The sequence below is a fragment of the Saccopteryx bilineata genome, chromosome 4 (genome assembly GCF_036850765.1).
Source record: "Saccopteryx bilineata isolate mSacBil1 chromosome 4, mSacBil1_pri_phased_curated, whole genome shotgun sequence".
In the NCBI taxonomy this organism is placed as follows: domain Eukaryota; kingdom Metazoa; phylum Chordata; class Mammalia; order Chiroptera; family Emballonuridae; genus Saccopteryx; species Saccopteryx bilineata.
The window spans coordinates 297,282,349-297,305,451 of NC_089493.1; the positions used below are offsets into that span (position 1 = coordinate 297,282,349).

At 49.5% G+C, this 23,103-nt stretch overlaps 1 protein-coding gene across 1 annotated transcript in view; it reads right to left on the reverse strand.

Moving 5' to 3' along the window:
* Positions 1–23,103, reverse strand: part of LOC136335755 (phospholipid-transporting ATPase ABCA3-like) — a 164,462-nt gene that overhangs the window by 4,136 nt on the left and 137,223 nt on the right. The window contains exons 22-28 of the mRNA XM_066276851.1: positions 22,022–22,241; positions 18,362–18,526; positions 12,221–12,408; positions 3,789–3,914; positions 3,355–3,549; positions 1,205–1,392; positions 130–300 (exon numbers count right to left, since the gene is read on the reverse strand). Of these exons, the coding sequence (XP_066132948.1) occupies positions 130–300; positions 1,205–1,392; positions 3,355–3,549; positions 3,789–3,914; positions 12,221–12,408; positions 18,362–18,526; positions 22,022–22,241 (1,253 nt within the window). The remainder of the gene's footprint in view (positions 1–129; positions 301–1,204; positions 1,393–3,354; positions 3,550–3,788; positions 3,915–12,220; positions 12,409–18,361; positions 18,527–22,021; positions 22,242–23,103) is intronic.

Genomic DNA, 23,103 nt, shown 5'->3' on the forward strand with positions numbered 1-23,103 from the left:
CTCTACCCACAGTACCTCCCAGGTAGCTCATATATTTACTTAGCTCGGGTCCACTGACATATGCTGGGCTCCGGTGAATTCCCTCCTGACCTTTCCTGACTCTCAACCAAACCTCCCAGTGGGACACACCTGTGGGAACTGATGATGATGGCTTTGCCTGTCTGAGACATCCACCTCACGATGTCCCAGAGCCGGTGCCGGTCCCCTGCGTCCATGCCGGTGGTCGGCTCATCCAGCAAGACAACCGAAGGCTTTCCCATCAAGGCAATAACTGTATTCAGTTTACGTTTGTCTTCTTTACTGTAACCTCAAAAAAAGAGCAAGTGAAAGGGGAAGAAGAAGGAGGAGGAGGAGGAGGAGGAAGAGAAAAAGAAGAAAAGTGGGGGGCACACATCATTAATTCACAGGACAGAATGAGCCCCTCCCCCCAGAATGCCGAGTGAACAGGAATCTCAAAGCAGCAGACCCAAGTGTGCATGTCCATGGCAACTCATGCTCATGGAAACGATAGATACTTTGTGGTAATTTATTTCAGCATCATAATCGGGGAAATGTTTCTGTTTTGGAGAGAGAAAGAGCCAGAGGGAGATGGGCATGAAGGTGTTTTTTTTTTTTTTGTATTTTTCTGAAGTTGGAAACGGGGAGAGACAGTCCGACAGACTCCCGCATGCGCCGACCGGGATCCACCCGGCATGCCCACCAGGGGGTGACGCTCTGCCCACCAGGGGGCGATGCTCCGACCAGAGCCACTCTAGCGCCTGGGGCAGAGGCCATGGAGCCATCCTCAGCGCCTGGGCCATCTTTGCTCCAATGGAGCCTTGGCTGCAGGAGGGGAAGAGAGAGACAGAGAGGAAGGAGAGGGGGAGGGGTGGAGAAGCAGATGGGCGCTTCTCCTGTGTGCCCTGGCCAGGAATCGAACCCGGGACTCCTGCACGCCAGGCTGACGCTCTACCACTGAGCCAACCGGCCAGGGCCGAAGGTGCTCTTTTGAGAGGCAGAGACTCTGTAGCTCGTGTCTGCAAAGAGTTGCTTCCTCTGAGTGGGATCTTGCCTTATTTCTGATGGCGGAACACTGCCAGGACCCAGGACTCTCTCAGTGGCTGCTCTGAGACAGAGCAGGCTGAGGCTGAGCTCGCAGGCTTGCCTCGTGAACGGCAGACACGCAGGCAGCCGGATGAGTAGCTGCGACAGCAGGATAGCTCACCGGTATGTGTGGACGACCTTGTCGGCCTGGGATTCCAGGTGCATTGAACACAGGAAGGTGTCTACGTAGTTGCAGATGTTCGGCTCCGGCACCCCCTGCAGCCTGGCGTACATGACCAGCAGTTCCCGACCCGTCATGTGGTTCAGCAAGGGGTTCACTTGAGGACAATAGCCAATTCTTGACCTGACCTGAATCCAGACGGCAATCGTCACTGACACACAGAACAAACTAAGGGTTGCCACAGGGGAAGGGAGGTTGGGGGAAACTGGGTGAAAAAGTTCACGGGATCCAGAAATACAAATTGGCAGTTACAAAGTAGTCACCGCGGGGGGGGGGGGGGGGCTGTAAAGCGCAGCGGCAGGGAATGTAGTAAAAAACATTGTAACAACAATGTATAGCACCAAGTGGATACTAGACATATTGGGGAGGGGAGACACATTTTGTTAAAGATATGATTGTCTAAACAACTAGGCAGTGCATCTGAAACTAAAATAAAATGTTATTGAATGTAAACTGTAAATAAAAAAATAAAGTTTGAATTAATAACCAATAAAAAAGCGTGCCAATGAGAGCAAATCTAAAAAACAAACAAACAAACAAAGAAGGAGGAAATTCTGCCATCTACATCAAACAGGGAAAAACTTGGGAGAAATAAACCAGACAGGAAAAGAAAAAACAAGACAAAACCCTGCATGATCTCAGGGTTACGTGGAAGAGAGGAGAATCCAATGCATGCGAGCAGAGTTGAACGCTGGTTAACCTGAGCCGGGAGGTGGAGGAGGTGGGGGGCTCGGGCGGGGGATGGGGCGCACGGTGGCAGCCTTGCAGACCCCCAGCCTGGAGCGCTCACGCGCAGCATGACGACGGTCATTGTCATTGCTAAGACTGAGCTGGACAGGGGGACTTTGCAGACGGAGCAGACTTCGGGTGCTCTTATGACAAGAACAATGACAGCACCTGTTGATTGGCTTGATTATGGTCATCAGCTCACACTGGACACGCACACAAATCATCGTGTTGTACACCTTAAGTACACACACGTTTCATTTAAAAAGTTATGCAACCTTACTAATAATAAGAGAAAAATGGCAACTCTACCGGAATTAGAAAACAAACAGTCAACAAGCTGACCAGGCTGCCAAAAATCCAGAACTCCGATCAGCAGCCGGCTCTGTTGCGGTTGGTAGGGAAACACGCATGCTCAGACGTGCAGGGCAAATGGAGGCGCTCACATGTGGAGAGCGGTTGGCCAAGGTCCAGAGACCCTGTGCCGCAGACCGCCTCTCGTGCGGCCACGTGGGAGACAGAGCTTTCTAGCTGATTGTGTTTACCTGAAAAACTGCGGCGTGATAAAAGTGGTTGTGTGTGTGTGTGTGTGTGTGCGCGCGTGCGTGTGTGCGCGGGCTTTGGAGAGAACGAGGTAAAGGTGGTGGGAGAGGGAACGAGCCCTATCGCTCGCTCTTTTAAACTTCTTTTCATTGTTTTATTTTTTTCCCGACATAAATATGCTCTAATTGCTATAAATTACAACCCTGTCCCTTGCTTTCCACTTAAACTCTTGGTGTCATTCATTCTTCTTCTTGTTCGACAGTTGCCTTTCCTCTGTGTCTGGGCCTTGCCCCCCCCACCCCCCCAACTTATTTCTCATCCTTACAGTATTCAGGTTCCAGTGCGAACTATTCTGCTTATGTTGCCTGACAGCTTTGTATCTATTTATTATCTATCTATCTATCTATCTACCTACCTATCATCCATCTATCATCTATCCATCCATCCATCCATCCATCTATCAATCATCCATCTATCTATCCATCCATCAATCATCCATCTATCTATTCATCCATCCATCTATCTATCAATCATCTATCTATCTATCATCCATCTATCATCCATCTATCATCTATCTATCCATCCATCCATCCATCATCCATCTATCATCTATTTATCTATCTATCTATCTATCTATCATCTATCTATCTATCTATCTATCTATCTATCTATCTATCTATCATCCATCTATCATCCATCCATCCATCCATCCGTCATCTTTTATATCTGAATGCTTTCAGCTTCCATTCTATGTCCTCCACCCACTTGCTCAGTTACCTCCTTCCCTGGGGAACCAGCTCAGTGATGAGGGCCACACACACCTTTCTGATATTCTCAGCGATGCTAATGCCGTCAATGAACACAACTCCAGAAGTTGAGGTCTCTTCTCCAGTCAACATTTTGAACATGGTGGTTTTTCCGGCTCCGTTTAATCCAAGCAATCCAAAGCATTCAGACTTTTGGACAACAAGGGAGATATTTCTTACAGCCTTTACAACTGGACACTTATAATAAATCTGGAAATATTAAAAAAAATCAGCAGGTACTGATGCACTGACCGTGGGGCAAGTACAACTCTAACCTCAGACCCCTGTGGACAGCTGAGAGCCACTGCCCCTTCGGCCCTCGTATTTCACCAGACTGTACATGGATCCCACAGAAGTCCCCTGCAGCAGGGACACGACCGATACATCCTGGGCAGGGGATAAAGCTCGGGACCACGCTGTCACTGCGCGCCTTTACCGCACGACTTTACCTTCGTGAGCTGTTTGAGGAGCAGCGGGTTGTTCTTCAACCTCGGGGTCTGCGCCAGGATCCGCTTCCTCTCGCTCTCCACATTTTCATCGGTATAGTTCTTCTTTACCTGGACGGACACTTTGCCCTGCGTATTCAAAGCAAGGGTCACAGATATGAGCACGCTTTTAGATATCCTCTAGAGAGGAAGTGGTATTTTGCAAGCTGACCTGAGGAAGTCATTTCGAAGATGTCAGAAAACGTTGGACTCATTTTCTCAGCAGCCTTTCTACTGATTCCCTGAACTCTTAATGAGTAACTTTATTCTTGACTTGCTTTCTTTCGGGAACTATGTGAAAGAACAAGTTTTTCTACAACTAGGCATAAGCAGCATATTCTTGCCAGTAATATGGACATGTCGTGGGAAACAAAAGCCTCATTGATACTATTATGGTCCAGCACGTTTTGTTATAATTAAAATATGTTCAAGAGACCATGGGAGGCAAGAGAGAAGAATGAACTTTTTTTTTTTTGTATTTTTCTGAAGCTGGAAACGGGGAGAGACAGTCAGACAGACTTCCGCATGCGCCCGACCGGGATCCACCCGGCACGCCCACCAGGGGCGACGCTCTGCCCACCAGGGGGCGATGCTCTGCCCCTCTGGGGCGTTGCTCTGCCGCGACCAGAGCCACTCCAGCGCCTGGGGCAGAGGCCAAGGAGCCATCCCCAGCGCCCAGGCCATCTTTGCTCCAATGGAGCCTTGGCTGCGGGAGGGGAAGAGAGAGACAGAGAGGAAGGAGGGGGTGGGGGGTGGAGAAGCAAATGGGCGCTTCTCCTATGTGCCCTAGCTGGGAATCGAACCCGGGTCCCCCGCACGCCAGACCGACGCTCTACCCCTGAGCCAACCGGCCAGGGCCTTTGTTTTTTTTTTTTTTGAGGGAAGGCCTCTCTATAGGGGAAGGCTAAGCAGAACATGAAGAATGAAGACATATATATATATATATCATATATATATATTTATTTATTTATTTATTTATTTTTTTAATTTTTAAAATTTTTTATTTTTCCGAAATGAGAAGCGGGAGGCAGAGAGACAGACTCCCACATGTGCCCGACTGGGATCCACCCGGCATGCCCATCAGGGGGTGATGCTCTGCCCATCTGGGTTGTCACTTTGTTACAACTGGAGCCATTCTAGCACCTGAGGCGGAGGCCATGGAGCCATCCTCAGTACCCGGGCCAACTTTGCTCCAATGGAGCCTTGAGAGAGGAAGAGAGAGACAGAGAGGAAGGAGAGGGGGAGGGGTGGAGAAGCAGATGGGTGCTTCTCCTGTGTGCCCTGGCCGGGAATTGAATCTGGGACTTCCACACACCAGGCCAACGCTCTACCACTCAGCCAACTGGCCAGGGCCTAAAACATATATATATATTTTTTACAGAGACAGAGAGAGAGTCAGAGAGAGGGATAGACAGGGACAGACAGACAGGATCGGATAGATGAGAAGCATCAATCATTAGTTTTTCGTTGCGCATTGTGGCATCTCAGTTGTTCATTGATTGCTTTCTCATATGTGCCTTGACTGCAGGCCTTCAGCAGACCGAGTAATCCCTTGCTTGAGCCAGTGACCTTGGGGTCTCGAACCTGGGTCCTCCGCATCCCAGTTCAACGCTCCATTCACTGCGCCACTGCCCCGTCAGGCTAAGACATGTTTTTTTTATCAGTTAAATTTATTGGATGACATGGGTTCACCAAATCATACAGGTCTCAAGGGCACAACTGAAAGACACCGTCTCCACAGGGCATGGTGCGCCCTCCACCCCAAGCAAGGCCCCTTCCTGTCCCCATCTCCCTGCTCTGCCCTGTCCCCTCCTCCACCTGGCCCCCCCGCCATCACTACACTGTTGACTGTGTCTATGAAATATGCATGCGCGTATGTGTGCACATGTATTTTTGGGGGGGCTAATTCCTGCACCCATTTTCATCCAGTCCACTCACCCGCCCCCCCAGGCAGCTGTCCGTCTGTCCCCCGTGACCCTGCCTCAGCTTCTATTTTGTCAGCTCAATGTTTGTTAGATTCCTCACCTAAGTGAGATCACGGGGTACTTATCTCTGTCTGCCTGGCTCATGTCACTCAGCACAAGGCTCTCCAGGTCCCCCCGTGCTGTCCAGTGGGTCAGGTTTCCTTCTTTCTTTATGGCCGGGGGGAGCCCCACCCTGTGACTGCACCACAGCAAGGGTTTACTGAGAAAATGGATGCCAGGCGGGGAGAAGAGGCCCCCGTTCGCCGTGGAAACCGAGTGAAAGAGGTAGGGTGGCACAGCCTGGCACGCCATGTGAGCAGCCCTTGGTGCTGTTTGATAAAAGTTTGTTGATTTGAATCGCCTGTTTTTATATCGAGCACTCGTTTCACCGTATTGCTGAAGGAGAAGTGGGCCGGAGAATAAAATCAGCCCAGTAAACATGACAATCAAAAGAATGAGAAGTGCTTTAACAACTTTTATTTCTTTGCCAATTTTCAAAGTTTATTGCATCAGAGTGGTAAAAATGAACATCCTTGCTCGGCTGGTGGTTAGTGGGTGGTGGTGATGGGTGGTGTGGGTGGTGGTGATGGGTGGTGGTGGGTAGTGGTGATGGGTGGTGGGTGGTGGTGGTGGGTGGTGGGTGATGGGTGGCGGGTGGTGGTGGGTGGTGGTGATGGGTGGTAGGTGGTGGTGATGGGTGGTGGGTGGTGGGTGATGGGTGGTGTGGGTGGTGGTGATGGGTGGTGGTGGTGGGTGATGGGTGGTGGTGATGGGTGGGTGATGGGTGATGGGTGGTGGTGGTGGATGGTAGTGGGTGATGGGTGGCAGGTGGTGGATGGTGGGTGATGGGTGGTGGTGGTGGGTGGTGGTGATGGGTGGGTGATGGGTGGTGGGTGGTGGGTGGTGGTGGGTGATGGGTGGTAGGTGGTGGTGGTGGGTGGTGGTGATGGGTGGTGGTGGGTGGGAGATGGGTGGTGGGTGATGGGTGGTGGGTGATGGGTGGTGGTGGTGGGTGATGGGTGGTGGTGGTGGGTGATGGGTGGCGGGTGGTGATGGGTGGTGGGTGATGGGTGGTGGTGATGGGTGGGTGATGGGTGATGGGTGGTGGTGGGTGGTGGTGAATGGTGGGTGATGGGTGGTGGTGGTGGTGGGTGGTGGAGATGGGTGGTGGATGGTGGGTGGTGGGTAGTGGTGGTGGGTGGTGGTGATGGGTGGGTGATGGGTGGTGGGTGGTGGTGGGTGATGGGTGGTAGGTGGTGGTGGTGGGTGGTGGTGATGGGTGGTGGTGGGTGGGAGATGGGTGGTGGGTGATGGGTGGTGGGTGATGGGTGGTGGGTGATGGGTGGTGGTGGTGGGTGATGGGTGGCGGGTGGTGATGGGTGGTGGTGGTGGTGGGTGATGGGCGGTGGTGATGGGTGGGTGATGGGTGATGTGTGGTGGTGGGTGGTGGTGGATGGTGGGTGATGGGTGGTGGTGGTGGTGGGTGGTGGAGATGGGTGGTGGATGGTGGGTGGTGGGTAGTGGCGGTGGGTGGTGGTGGTGGGTGGTGGTGGGTGGTGGGTGGTGGAGATGGGTGGGTGATGGGTGATGGGTGGTGGTGGATGGTGGGTGATGGGTGGTGGTGGTGGTGGGTGGTGGAGATGGGTGGTGGATGGTGGGTGGTGGATGGTGGGTGGTGGGTAGTGGCGGTGGGTGGTGGGTGGTGGTGGGTGGTGGTGATGGGTGGTGGTGGTGGTGGGTGGGAGATGGGTGGTGGGTGATGGGTGGTGGGTGATGGGTGATGGGTGGTGGTGGGTGGGAGATGGGTGGTGGGTGATGGGTGGTGGGTGATGGGTGGTGGGTGATGGGTGGTGGTGGTGGGTGATGGGTGGTGGTGGTGGGTGGTGGTGGGTGATGGGTGGTGGTGGTGGGTGATGGTTGGTAGGTGGTGGTGGTGGGTGGTGGTGGTGATGGGTGGTGGTGGTGGTGGGTGATAGGTGATGGGTGGTGGTGGTAGGTGGTGGTGATGGGTGGGTGATGGGTGGTGGGTGGTGGTGGGTGATGGGTGGTAGGTGGTGGTGGTGGGTGGTGGTGATGGGTGGGTGATGGGTGGTGGGTGGTGGTGGGTGATGGGTGGTAGGTGGTGGTGGTGGGTGGTGGTGATGGGTGGTGGTGGGTGGGAGATGGGTGGTGGGTGATGGGTGGTGGTGGGGTGGACATTAGGCTTTATATAGATAAGCAGTTGCCACTGAGCAGGTTGCAATAGTTTCTCTCTTTCTCAGTTTTAGTTCGAAGACAGGTTTTATTGTAAATGGGTGTGAACTGTTGATAGAAACATGGTTTTTCTTCTTTGAATTATTAATACCTGGATAACATTATCAAAAATTAAACTAGTGCTTTTTTTAAAATTTTATTTTATTTATTTTTATTTTTTTAAAGATTTTATTTATTCATTATAGAGAGGGTTGAGAAGGGGGAGGAGCAAGAAGCATCAACTCCCACATGTGCCTTGTCCAGGCAAGCCCAGGGTTTTGAACCGGTGACCTCAGCATTTCCAGGTTGACGCTTTATCCACTGCGCCACCACAGGTCAGGCCTAGTGCTTTTTTTTTTTACATTGATGGAATAAACCCCACTTGTTTATAGTATATTATTCTTTTTGTATATTCCTGGATTTTATCTGTCTGTGGATACTCTGTTTGTGTTTCTGTGTTCATAAGGGATACTGAGTTCTTGTATTTTTTCTTCTGTATGAGAGTAATGATGGCTTCATAGAGACAGTTGGAAAATGCTCCCAGATCTTTCTCATTCTGGAAGAAATTAGGTAGAACTGATGCTGTTTCTTTTTTAAAATTTTATTTTTCAGTTACAGTTAGATTCAATACTATTTTGTAGACGTTTTAGCTGTGCAGCCCAGTGGCTAGATAGTTATCAAGTGTATGAAGTGACCCTGCTCATAAACCTAGTCCCTGCTGGGCACCACGCATGGTTATCATAGTATTATTGACTGTATCCCCCGTGCTGTAGACACAAGAATTGATGCTATTAAAAAAAAATTGTAAGGCCCTGGCCGGTTGGCTCAGTGGTAGAGCGTCAGCCTGGCGTGTGGAAGTCCCGGGTTCGATTCCCGGCCAGGGCACACAGGAGAAGCACCCATCTGCTTCTCCACCCCTCCCCCTCTCCTTCCTCTCTGTCTCTCTCTTCCCCTCCCGCAGCCAAGGCTCCATTGGAGCAAAGTTGGCCGGGGCACTGAGGATGGCTCTGTGGCCTCTGCCTCAGGCACTAGAATGGCTCTGGTCGCAACAGAGCGACGCCCCTGGTGGGCAGAGTGTCACCCCTGGTGGGCATGCCGGGTGGATCCCGGTCGGGCGCATGCAGGAGTCTGTCTGACTGCCTCCCTGTTTCCAGCTTCAGAAAAATACCAAAAAAAAAAAAAAAAAAAAAAAATCGTAGACTTTATCAGTGAAATTATCTAGGCACAGCATTTTTCTTTTGGAGGTTTTAAACCATGCACAAAATGTCTTTAATGGAAATAGGACGATTTGGGTCTTTATTCTGATCATTTGCGTCTTTCTAAAAAAGTCTGCTTTATTTCACCTAAGGTGCCAAATTTATAAGCATAGAGTGGCTTTTACTCTTTGTGGGATCTGCAGTGATATCCCTTCATTTGTCTTTATATCGGTTAGTATACCATATCTTTTTATTTTATAGACACTGGTCTGGTTAGAGGCTTATCAATTTCTATTATTTTTTTTAAAAATTAGGTTTTTTTTCTTTTTTTTAGGTGAGAGGAGGGGAGACAGTGAGGAAGAGTTCCGCCTGTGCCCTGGGATCCACCCAGCAACATCCTCGAGGGAAGATGCCCCAGTGCTGAGCTGCTTGACTTGACTTTAGCACCTGAGACTGATGTGCTCCAGCAGAGCCGTCCTCAGCGCCTGGGCCACATTTAAACAAACTGAGCCACAGGCTTTGGGAGAAGAAAGGGGAGAGAGAGGGGTAGAGAGAGGGGTAGAGAAGGAGATGGTCACTTCTCCTGTGTGCCCCAGCAGAGCTGTCCTCAGAGCCTGGGCCACATTTAAACAAACTGAGCCACAGGCTTTGGGAGAAGAGAGGGGAGAGAGAGGGGTAGAGAAAGGGGTAGAGAAGGAGATGGTCACTTCTCCTGTGTGCCCCAGCAGAGCTGTCCTCAGAGCCTGGGCCACATTTAAACAAACTGAGCCACAGGCTTTGGGAGAAGAGAGGGGAGAGAGAGGGGTAGAGAAAGGGGTAGAGAAGGAGATGGTCACTTCTCCTGTGTGCCCCAGCAGAGCTGTCCTCAGAGCCTGGGCCACATTTAAACAAACTGAGCCATAGGCTTTGGGAGAAGAGAGGGGAGAGAGAGGGGGAGAGAAAGGGGTAGAGAAGGAGATGGTCACTTCTCCTGTGTGCCCCGACTGGGAATTGAACCTGGGATGTCCATACCCTGTGGACCAATGCTCTTATCCACTGAGCCACTGGCCAGGGCCAGTTTTTTTCTTCATTCATTGATGTTTCTCCATTGTATTTGTTTACACACTTTTTTTTTTTTTTTTTAGAGAGAGAGAGACAGAGAGGGAAGGGGGAGGAGCAGGAAGCATCAACTCCCATATGTGCCTTGACCAGGCAAGCCCAAGGTTTCGAACCGGCGACCTCAGTGTTCCAGGTCGATGCTTTATCCCACTGCACCACCACAGGTCAGGCCTGTTTACACACTTCTTTTTTTTCTATTTACTTAAATGCTGTTTGCTGAAGTTATTTTACTCCTCTTTTCCTAGTTTAGTGAGGTAGAAAATTCATTTATTGAATTGAGACTTTTCTTCATTTCAATATATTTAATTCTATACATTTCCATTAAAGCATTGCTTTAAGTGTACCCCACAAGATTATTTTTAATTTTAATTTTGAAATTAAATGTAATGGGATGACATTGATCAACTTATAGAAACAGTGACATAAAAGATAAGAATTTACAAGCCAAATATTTATTTTTCATTTTAGAGAGAGGAGGGGAGGCAGAAACAGACTCCCGCATGCACCCCAACCAGGATCCACCTGGCAAGCCCACTAGGGGGTGATGCTCTGCCCATCTGGGGCGCTGCTCTGTTGCTCAGCAACTAAGCTCTTCTTAGCACCTGAGGCAGAGGCCATGGAGCCATCTTCAGTGCCTGGGGCCAATTCACTCTAATCAAGCCTTGGCTGCAGGAGGAGAGAACAAGAGAGAGAGAGAGAGAGAGAGAGAGAGAGAGAGAGAGAGAGAGAAAGAGAGAGAGAAGGGAGGGGTGGAGGGGTGGAGAAGCAGATGGTTGTTTCTCCTGTGTGCCCTGGCAGGGAATCGAACCCGGGACATCCACACACCTGGCTGACACTCTACCACGGAGCCAACCAATCAGGGCATAGGCCAAATATTCTTATAATTTTATCATGAAATCTCCCTCCATACTCATTGTATTCTCTTTCTCACACCTGAAAAAGTGTGACGTTGGTCAGGGGTTACTGTCCCAGCCTAAGGAAGTTTGGGTAGGAGAAATCTCCAGGTAACATCCACATGTTTAATTCTAGGCACCAGGAAAGAAATCTTTTCTTTTCCATGTTTTACAAAAACTTAAATATCTTTTTTTGGGCATGTCCTAGACCAGGCATCTTTTCATTAGAGTGGTAAGATCTGAATGGGCTTTGGTGTAAAAGTAGGTAGAACAGGACTTTTGCTTTGGTGTACAGTTCTAGGCATTAATTAGCAACACATAACAGGCACCTGAAACACGGGTTGAATGCTAATCATACTATTCAGAACTCCAGGTGGTAGCAGAGGCCATTTCAGCCTCCAGAAATACTTCCTCCTGAAATATTAGACATATGTAGACTCAGAGAAATCTGTGGATTCCCATAGATCTAGAGCCACCCTGAAATAGCACGCAGAGGAACACTGAGATGAGTGAAGAGGAAGTCATAGAGAGACAGGTGTGGTTTTGTCTCAAGAGAAATTCCAATACAGACAAGCAGGGATTAAGTTACTGAACAAATGAGCCATTTAAAAGAAAATTTAAAATTCTAGGCAAATCTCTCAGATTATGTAAAATTGTGAAAACTTTGTACGGCGATAATGAATAATTTGGTGGGCACCACATAGTGTTAAATAAGTCAATTCCATAATTGCAACCAAATAGGCCTCAAAGATTGTACATGCACCTGGCAGTGGTTTTTATCATGGTCAACCCAGGACAAAGGAATTAAGTCCTTGCTGGCAGAGGATTTAAAGCTTAGAACCTAAAATACAAACTAAGATGAAATACTTGGAATGCAAATCAATACCAGTTAGACCTTGGTGTAATTAAATGACACTTTATAATGTAATAGAGGTAGAAATATGCAACTTCATACTTTGGCCTTACATTGAGCTTTATTTGAGTTGTATCAAAAGTCCATGTTAGTTACTCACCTTCTTGCACTTCACGAATAAGTTGTACACTTTAGACACAACTTTATGAAGGACACAGTTTCTCAGTCTCCACGAGGTGGTCTCCAGACAGAACAGCAGGAGGAGATAAAGGGAGCCCTGGACAGACAGTGCAATCAAAAACTTTGCAATCCCATCCTCTCCAAAACTATAGACAGTGTCCTCCATAACTGAAAATAATAAGAGATAGCTTACTTTAAAATCCTATGCACAGTCTAAGACGACACCAAAGGTTAAGAAATACAGCATTTTACATTAGATTTAGAGAAGCACGAAATATGGATACTAAATAATTGTCTTCATGTTTCATTTGTCTCTCTTTGACCTTCCCTGATATTTATAGTTTAAAAGATTTCCTGCCAATACTTTTCCTTTACTTTTTACCAGTTTTGATAAGAGACCACCTTACTACGTGCTCAAGAAATTTCAAAGGTTGAATGTGAGCAGAATGTGTGGTGATAAAATACAGCAAACTAGGCCCTGGCCGGTTGGCTCAGTGGTAGAGCGTCGGCCTGGAGTGCAGAAGTCCTGGGTTTGATTCCCGGCCAGGGCACACAGGAGAAGCGCCCATTTGCTTCTCCCCCTCTCCCCCTCTCCTTCCTCTCTGTCTCTCTCTTCCCCTCCCACAGCTGAGGCTCCACTGGAGCAAAGATGGCCCGGGCGCTGGGGATGGCTCCTCGGCCTCTGCCCCAGGGGCTAGAGTGGCTCTGGTCGCGACAGAGCGACGCCCCGGAGGGGCAGAGCATTGCCCCCTGGTGGGCAGAGCATCGCCCCCTGGTGGGCGTGCCGGGTGGATCCTGGTCGGGTGCATGCGGGAGTCTGTCTGACTGTCTCTCCCCGTTTCCAGCTTCAGAAAAATACAAAAAAAAAAAAAATACAGCAAACCAAATAAAGGTATTTATGGCACATCCAATCATTAATATAGGCCACTCAAGATATCCTTACACTCTTGTTTAAATACTCTTCTCCTTCCTTTAAGTATATACTCAGGAACAAAGCTGTTGGGCCACAGGGTAATTCCATGTTTAGCTTTTTGAGGAACCACCAAGCTTTTCTGCAGCAGGTGTAACATTTTATATTCCTACTAGCAACAGATGAAGATAGCAATTTCTCCATATTCTCCCCCCCCTTTTTTTTTTACAGAGACAGAGAGAGAGAGAGAGAGAGAGAGAGAGAGAGATAGGGACAGACAGACAGGAAAGGAGAGAGATGAGAAGCATCAATTATCAGTTTTTCTTTGCAACACCTTAGTTGTTCATTGATTGCTTTCTCATATGTGCCTTGACCGTGGGCCTTCAGCAGACCGAGTAACCCCTTGCTCGAGCCAGTGACCTTGGGTCCAAGCTGGTGAGCTTTGCTCAAACCAGATGAGCCCGTGCTCAAACTGGTGACCTCGGGGTCTCGAACCTGGGTCCTCAGCATCCCAGTCCGATGCTCTATCCACTGTGCCACCACCTGGTCTGGCATCTCCACTTTTTCTTTTTTTTTTTTTTTAATTCATTTTAGAGAAGAGGGGGGGGGACAGAGAGAGAGAAGAGACAGAGAGAGAGAAGGGGGGGGAGGAGCTGGAAGCATCAACTCCCATATGTGCCTTGACCAGGCAAGCCCAGGGTTTTGAACCAGCGACCTCAGCATTTCCAGGTCAATGCTTTATCCACTGCACCACCACAGGTCAGGCCATCTCCACTTTTGATTATTGTCATCTCAGTGTGTGCGAAACGACAGCTCATCATGACTTCTTTGAGTGAATACATTTGACATGTAAGTTGTGTCAGTTTAAGATATAAGCAAGTTACTTTGATACATTTATATATTGTAATAATTGCTGATGTAGCAATATTGATCACATTGCATCATTACAGGATAATATTATTGTCTATGTTCAACATACACTGTCATGCATCACTAATGACAGAAATGTGTATGTTTAGAGCAGAACGTCATCTGGCCATTTTGTCCTTGTGTGAAGGTGCATGAACGTAGATGGTGCAGCCAGCCTGCTACAGACCCAGGCTGCACGGCGTGGCTTGTTGCTCCCAGGCTGCAGAGGTGCACAGTGTGTGAGTGTATGCATGCTGTAGGTGACTGTGACGTAATGGCGCACCTCCATGGGGCCCTTCTGCTGGACAGAGTCTGCAGGACTAGCAGGAGCTCTGAGTGGTCAGTGAGGGAGAGAGGCATACATGTGGATGTGGAGCACACTGCTGTGCACTGCTGCACACTTCATACAGGCTGTGTGCTGAGGCTCTGAGTGGTCAGTGAGGGAGCGAGGCGTACATGTGGGTGTGGAGCACACTGCTGTGCACTTCTTACAGGCTGTGTGCTGAGGCTCTGAGTGGTCAGTGAGGGAGCGAGGCGTACATGTGGATGTGGAGCACACTGCTGTGCACTGCTGCACACTTCATACAGGCTGTGTGCTGAGGCTCTGAGTGGTCAGTGAGGGAGCGAGGCGTACATGTGGGTGTGGAGCACACTGCTGTTCACTCTGCACACTTTATACAGGCTGTTTGCTGAGGCTCTGCTAAACCCACAAAAACATTTTCTTTAACAGTGTGTTAACCTTACCTTACTGGACCTTTTTTCATTTAAACTTGAAAGATTTAAAACTTTTTGGCTCTTTTGTGTTAACATTTAGTTTAACATTCCTGTATAAACACATTGTACAGCTGTACAAAAATATTAACTGTGTCCTCATTCTATAAGCTATTTTTTGTTTAACCTTTAAAAATTTTACAAAATTAATATACAAAAGTCCATTGCCTTTCTATATGCCAACAACGAAACATTAGAAAACGAATTCAAAAAAATAATCCCCTAAACGATTGCAACAAAAACAACAAAAATACCTAGGAATAAACATAACAAAGAATGTAAAGGACCTATATAACAAAAACTACAAAGCATTGTTAAGGGAAATTGAAAAGATACAATGAAATGGAAAAATATTCCTTTCTTGGATGGGAAGAATAAAAATAATCAAAATGACCATATTACCCAAAGCAATATACAAATTTAATGCAATTCTCATCAAAATTCCAATGACATTTTTTAAAGAAATGGAACAAAAAATCATCAGATTTATATAGAACTATAAAAAACCCCGAATAGCCAAAGCAATCCTAATGAAAAAGAATGAAGCTGGGGGCATTACAGTACCTGACTTCAACTTATATTATAGGGCCACGATAATCAAAACAGCATGGTATTGGCAGAAAAATAGACACTCAGACCAATGGAACAGAATAGAAAGTCCAGAAATAAATCACATATATATGGTTAAATAATTTTCGATAAAGGGGCCAACAACACACAATGGAGAAAGGAAGGCCTCTTCAACAAATGGTGCTGGGAAAACTGGAAAGCCACATGCAAAAGAATAAAACTTGACTACAGCTTGTCCCTGTGTACTAAAATTAATTCAAAATGGATCAAAAACCTAAATATAAGACCTGAAACAATAGAGTACATAGAAGAAAACATAGGTACTAAACTCATGGACCTGGGTTTTAAAGAACATTTTATGAACTTGACTCCAATGGCAAGAGAAGTGAAGGCAAAGATAAATGAATGGGACCACATCAGACTAAGAAGTTTTTGCTCAGCAAGAGAAACTGACAACAAAATAAACAGACAGCCAACTAAATGGGAGATGATATTTTCAAACAACAGCTCAGATAAGGGCCTAATATCCAAAATTTACAAAGAACTCATAAAACTCAACAACAAACAAACAAACAGTCCAATAAAAAAGTGGGAAGAGGACATGAACAGACACTTCTCCCAGGAAGAAATACAAATGGCCAACAGATATATGAAAAGATGCTCATCTTCATTAGTTATCAGAGAAATGCAAATCAAAACTACAATGAGATACCACCTCACCCCTGTTAGACTAGTTATTATCAACAAGACGGGTAATAACAAATGTTGGAGAGGCTGTGGAGAAAAAGGAACCCTCATTCACTGTTGGTGGGAATGTAAAGTAGTACAACCATTATGGAAGAAAGTATGGTGGTTCCTCAAAAAACTGAAAATAGGCCTGACCTGCGGTGGCGTAGTGGATAAAGCATTGACCTGGAAATGCTGAGGTCGCCGGTTCGAAACCCTGGGCTTGCCTGGTCAAGGCACATATGGGAGTTCATGCTTCCAGCTCCTCCTCCCTTCTCTCTCTCTGTCTGTCTCTCCTCTCTCTCCCTCTCTATCTCTCTCTCCCTTTCTCTATCCTCTCTAAAAAAAATGAATAAAATAAAAAACAACAACAAACCCCCCCCCCTGAAAATAGAACTACCTTATGACCCAGCAATCCCTCTAATGGGTATATACCCCAAAAACTCAGAAACATTGATACATAAAGACACATGGAGTCCTATGTTCATTGCAGCACTGTTCACAGTGGCCAAGACATGGAAACAACCCAAAAGCCCTTCAATAGATGACTGGATAAAGAAGATGTGGTACATATACACTATGGAATACTACTCAGCCATAAGAAATGATGACATCAGATCATCTACAGCAAAATGGTTAGATCTTGATAACATTATACGGAGTAAAATAAGTAAATCAGAAAAAACTAAGAACTGCATGACTCCATACATAAGTGGGACATAAAAACGAGACTAAGACATTGACAAGAGTGTGGTGGTTACGGGGGGGAAGGGAAGGAAGGAGAGAGGAAGAGGGAGGGGGAAGGGGACAAAGAAAACTAGATAGAAGGTGACAGAGGACTATCTGACTTTGGTGATGGGTATGCAACATAATTAAATGACAAGATAACCTGGAGATGTTTTCTTTGAACATATGTACCCTGATTTATTGATGTCACCCCATTAAAATTAATAAAAATTTATAATTAAAAAAATTTTACTTTTTGGCCCTGGCCGGTTGGCTCAGTGGTAGAGCGTCGGCCTGGCGTGCAGGAGTCCCCGGTTCGATTCCCAGCCAAGGCACACAGGAGAAGCGCCCATCTGCTTCTCCACCCCTCCCCCTCTCCTTCCTCTCTGTCTCTCTCTTCCCCTCCTGCAGTCAAGGCTCCATTGGAGCAAAGATGGCCAGGGCGCTGGGGATGGCTCCATGGCCTCTGCCTCAGGTGCTAGAATGGCTCCTGTTGTAATGCAGCAACACCCCAGATGAGCAGAGCATCGCCCCCTGGTGGGCATGCTGGGTGGATCCTGGTCGGGCGCATGCGGGAGTCTGTCTGCCTCCCTGCTTCCAACTTCAGAACAATACACACACACACACACACACACACACACAAAAAAAAAAAAATTGACCCCTTGCTCGACCCAGTGACCTTGGGCTCAAGCTGGTGAGCCTTGCTCAAACCAGATGAGCCCTTGCTCAAGTCTGTGACCTTGGGATTTCAAACCTGGGTCCTTCACATCCCAGTCCGACGCTCTATCCACTGTGCCACCGCCTGGTCAGGCCATAATTTTTATTATTCAGAGATTTCAAGAAAATGTAATTTCCTTGACCTTAGTAATCATACTTTATCCTGCACTGGTTCAGTGAAATAAAAATGACATTCCTTTTCTGTAGCTGCCTTTAATTTTTTGGTTCTACAAATAAGTTACACACACACAATAAATAGGTTTATTTATAAATTTTTGAATCACTCTGAAATATGAAAGCAGCCTAAAACACAGAAAATTTAGTAAAATGCTTTATTTTTTCCTGATTTTGATTTGCCTGTGAATTTGCCTTTTTAAAATTATTATTATTTTTTTTACCTTGAAGCTCAGTGGCCCAGGGAACTTGTTTAATCTCCAGTTTAAGCAAGGAGTTCAGTTTTCTCATTGGGAATACATAAAGTTGGGACAATGTTAACTCACTTGAAGGGTGCTGTGGAGGTGTACAACAATGTATGTACAGCTCTCTTCACGGGGCAGAGTGACTGCAGTAACCCATTCCAAGTCTGGTGCTGACGTCAGGAAGTTTAACTCGGATTTGGTTTTAAGGCTCCCCCCCCCCATCTGCGAAAGTATCGCTGGTAGAGAAAAGCACTGAAAACAGCCAGCCTGTCCACCGGAAGGATGTGTCCCTCACCTTCCACAATCTACGCTTACACAGGGACCTCTGCAAAGGAAGAGGGTGCCTGGGGACCCGGGAGCCCCGGGGACTTACGGTTTTCACTGCAGTCCTCAGAGATATTTTGAAATCCTTCCAAACAGAGTTTCCTTACTTCATAGTAATCGAAGAATTTCATGAGACTCATTGCGAAGTTGTAGCTGGGGAGCGACATTAGCAGATGATGTAGCAGGGTCCTGGCACGGGTGGCATGCCCTCCGCCTGGGGTTGGTGGGTGGTGGGCACACAAGGCAGTACACAAGTGAGGCCACAGAACTGCACACGTGAGACTGCATAGCCTTATTAACCAATGTCACCCCAACAGGCTGAATGAAACATTTTGAAAAGATGACAGCTTAGCTCCCATTATAAGACAGCAGTGAAACTGCCATGACAATATGCCTCCCAAGATGATTACACCTTTCTGAGAAAATCACCAACCTGGCAGGCGGTCCTCGAGAAAACACTCATCATTCTGTCACTAAGCCTATCCACCTTGACAGCCTGTAGGACAGACCTGTCACCTCCGGAGTTCCAGAGAAGGCCACTGACCATGAAGGGAGCTTGCAGGGCTGCAGGTTGCTCTGGTGAGGGGGTGAGTGAGTGAGGGAGGGAGAGAGGGAGAGAGGGAGTGAGGGAGAGAGGGAGTGAGGGGTGAGTGAGTGAGGGAGTGAGGGAGAGAGGGAGAGAGGGAGTGAGGGGTGAGTGAGTGAGGGAGTGAGTGAGTGAGGGAGGGAGAGAGGGAGAGAGGGAGTGAGGGGTGAGTGAGTGAGGGAGTGAGTGAGTGAGGGAGGGAGAGAGGGAGAGAGGGAGTGAGGGGTGAGTGAGTGAAGGAGTGAGTGAGGGAGGGAGAGAGGGAGGGAGGGGTGAGGGAGGGAGTGAGGGAGTGAGGGAGAGAGGGAGTGAGGGGTGAGTGAGGGAGAGAGGGAGGGAGTGAGGGAGTGAGGGAGGGGTGAGGGAGAGAGGGAGGGAGAGAGGGAGAGAGGGAGTGAGGGGTGAGTGAGTGAGGGAGTGAGTGAGGGAGGGAGAGAGGAAGGGAGGGGTGAGGGAGGGAGTGAGGGAGTGAGGGAGGGAGTGAGGGGTGAGTGAGGGAGAGAGGGAGGGAGTGAGGGAGTGAGGGAGGGGTGAGTGAGGGAGTGAGGGAGTGAGTGAGGGAGGGGTGAGTGAGGGAGAGAGGGAGGGAGTGAGGGAGTGAGGGAGTGAGGGAGTGAGGGAGTGAGGGGTGAGTGAGGGAGAGAGGGAGGGAGGGAGTGAGGGAATGAGGGAGGGGTGAGTGAGGGAGGGAGTGAGGGCATGAGGGAGGGAGTGAGGGAGTGAGGGAGGGAGGGAGTGAGGGCGTGAGGGAGGGAGTGAGGGAGTGAGTGAGGGAGTGAGTGAGGGAGAGAGGGAGGGAGGGAGTGAGGGAATGAGGGAGGGGTGAGTGAGGGAGGGAGTGAGGGCATGAGGGAGGGAGTGAGGGAGTGAGGGAGGGAGGGAGTGAGGGTGTGAGGGAGGGTGTGAGGGAGGGAGTGAGGGAGTGAGTGAGGGAGTGAGTGAGGGAGAGAGGGAGGGGTGAGTGAGGGAGGGAGGGAGGGGCGAGTGAGGGAGTGAGAGAGGGGTGAGTGAGGGAGAGAGGGAGGGAGTGAGGGAGTGAGGGAGGGAGTGAGGGAGGGAGTGAGGGAGAGAGGGAGGGTTGAGTGAGCAGGAAGGCCTGGGACGTCCCTGAACACTGCTGTCGTGTGATAGTCACTGTCCCCTCCCCTGCTCTCCTCCAGGCGGCTCAGAAAGAAGAAACCTGAGCGGTCGAGTCTGTCCCATGGAGAGGGTGTGGGCTCAGTGGACTGGAACAGGGGGCAGGACTGCCCAGGGGAGGTGAGGTCACCATGACAGTCAGGAGGGAGAGGACGGGGGTTTCAAGGTCAGTGGGAAGTCAAGGCAGAGAAGGAAAGAAACTTTGGGGTTGTCATGGCCACGTGGCTCTTCCCCATTGGAGCAGTGGTGAAATTAAGAAGCTGTGTGGTGTTTTTAATAAAAAGAGGGTGCTGAACACAGAGAGTCTATAGAAGTGATGAATCAATACTATAACATTGGACATTTGTTTTTTGTTCCATTGATCCTGCCTGGCACAAAGGGCCCTGGCACTGAACTGGCAGACAACATGCAGTGTCCTAGGCTTCACATCATTACAGCCTGAGGACATTTCCCAAGGACGGGACAGCCGGCTCCACACTGAGGACATTTCCCAAGGACGGGACAGCCGGCTCCACACTGAGGACATTTCCCAAGGACGGGACAGCCGGCTCCACACTGAGGACATTTCCCAAGGACGGGACAGCCGGCTCCACACTGAGGACATTTCCCAAGGACGGGACAGCCGGCTCCACACTGAGGACATTTCCCAAGGACGGGACAGCCGGCTCCACACTGAGGACATTTCCTGGAATGGTGCTCAGTGCGTGCTGAGGTGGCTCCATGGATGCTTCTTCGTATGAGATCTTCTGTCCTCAACAGAGAGCCCGCAGCGATGGACTGGCACGACCATCAGCCAGCTCTGGGAGGCCAGGGCAGCCCCTGACGGTGTCGTGCTGGGGAGACAGGCTGCCCTGTGCTGAGCCAGGTCGGCGGCTGGCTGACTGGGAGGTCAGCTGAGCCCTCAAAACTGAGCCATGAGGAGTGAGAGGGGGGTCTGTTGCCAAGCCCCACGGACACTGCTTCCACCAGGAAAGAGAAGTTCTTCCCGAGTCACCAGCCTCCCATGTCCTACAGGAGATTCAGCTCCATCAGCATCTTCTGGGGACCGGCTGTAACGTGGCACGGGACGGCACAGGCAGAGTGCTGGCAGTGTCTACAGACGGCACCCACGTGCTGGGGCCGCCCCAACGGCTCAGGGATGAGCAGGAGCGCATCGCTCCCGCCGGGCACTGAGCCACCCATGCGGGCTCAGGTTGTCCCCTCCCCTTCTTACAGAGAGGAGCACAGCACTGGGACACGTGGTGCTCCGCCCGCAGGCCAGGCGCCTCCTGCAGGGAGGGAAACACCTACAGTCCAAACGAAAGGTGGGTTCTGCCCCTGTGGGCAGAGCCGAATTGGCGAATACAGCTTGAAGTTCAGGCTTATGCAGAAATTCAACCAAGAAATGTTCTAACACCAGAAACATCCTGTTTGTGGTCACCCCCAGCACCAGCCTCTTCAGATTCTGTCACCAGAGAAGGAAGAGGGACGAGGAGAACCTCCTTCCTGGGATTCTGCACATCTGGTCTCAGAGGAAGGGAACCTGCTCTAATGAGGAGGGTGTGTCTGTTCCTATTTTCTCGTTTCTCTCTGAAAAACCTTGTCTCATCGGGAGGGCCAGGGTGATGTGCGGCCTTGAACCAGGCAGCAGGCAGCCCACAGCACCGGTGCCCCCCACCTGCCTGCTGGAGAGCGAGGCTGGGATTTTACAGCTGAAGGACCCCCGGGGGAGGGGTCACTCCCAGAGGATCCCGGTCTGCACTCGCGTCATGTCCTGTCGTCTGCTCTCTCTGGACTCTTTTCTCCCCCGTGTCCCCTTTCCCTCTCTCCGCCCACTTCTCTTTCTCACCTAACGCACCCCATCAATCTTTGCCGATGCCTCCCGAGCGCCCTTTCCCAGACTCCCGGGAAGGCCATGCTCCCCCCCCCGTGTCCTCTCCCCGTGTCCCCCCCCACCCCCGGCCCCCCAGCACCCCTCATCCGCCCGTCGCCGGGGCGCAGCCTCACCGTAGTACTGCAGGACGCTGAACAGGATGATGCTGAAGACGGTGGAGAAGTAGTGGAAGAGGGTGAGCTTGATGAAGGCGGCGGCGCTGCTGGCGAAGAGGAAGGTGCCCAGGTACGTGAGCGGGACCGCGGCCCAGCCGTACAGCACGAGGATGAGCAGCGTGTCCAGGGAGTGGAAGTCCTCCACCAGCGCCTCCAGCTTCCGGCACTTGAACACCCCCTGAGACGGACGGACGGACGGACGCAGAGGGTAAGGCCAGGGCGGGGCGGGGCGGGGCGCGGGGCGGGGCACGAGGCGGGGCGGGGCGCGCCACAAGGACTCGAGCAGAGAGGTCCGAGGGGGGCGGGCACCCCCATCCCCATTACGTGAGCGCCCAGAGCGGCTCATTGCAGATCGCGTCACCCCCGAAACACCGCTTTGTGCCCCTGCCATAAACATGGGCACCTGAGCCCTGTACTCTTACTGGTCACTGTCACCCTGTTCATTGAATCTTCTAAAGAAATAAGAAAAAATAGGTTTAGCTTGTGAATATAAGGACTATACTTCCATGTTCTGGGTTTTTTCCCATTCAAAAGTATTCCTTTTTATTCCCTGCCCCCTCCAACTCCATGATTAAAGTCAAAGTAATTCTGTCTGTATTAAGCCCAACTCTGAATTTTCCCAGAAGAGAAATAAAGGGGAAAAAGCAAACGACCTAGGAAGTAGACTGTTTTCTGCAGATCTCTCCTGGGACCACACACACACACACACACACGCACACGCACGCACACATATATGAATGATATATAGCACCACATTAGACAGCCTCCTGGCTCTATGCTCCACCCCCAACCCCCTCATATCTACCTCAACAACTCAGGGGCTTCCTCATTCATTCATTCCTTTCTTTTAAAAAAATATTGATTTATTTTAGAGAAGAGAGAGACATAAAGTTGTTGTTCCACTTGTTTATTCATTCTTTGGTTGATTCTTGCATGTGCCTTGACCGGGGATTGAACCCACAACCTTGGCCTATGTGGGAGATACTCTTAACCAGCTGAGCTACCCGGCCAGGGCTCACTGATTTCTTAATCCCTTTGAG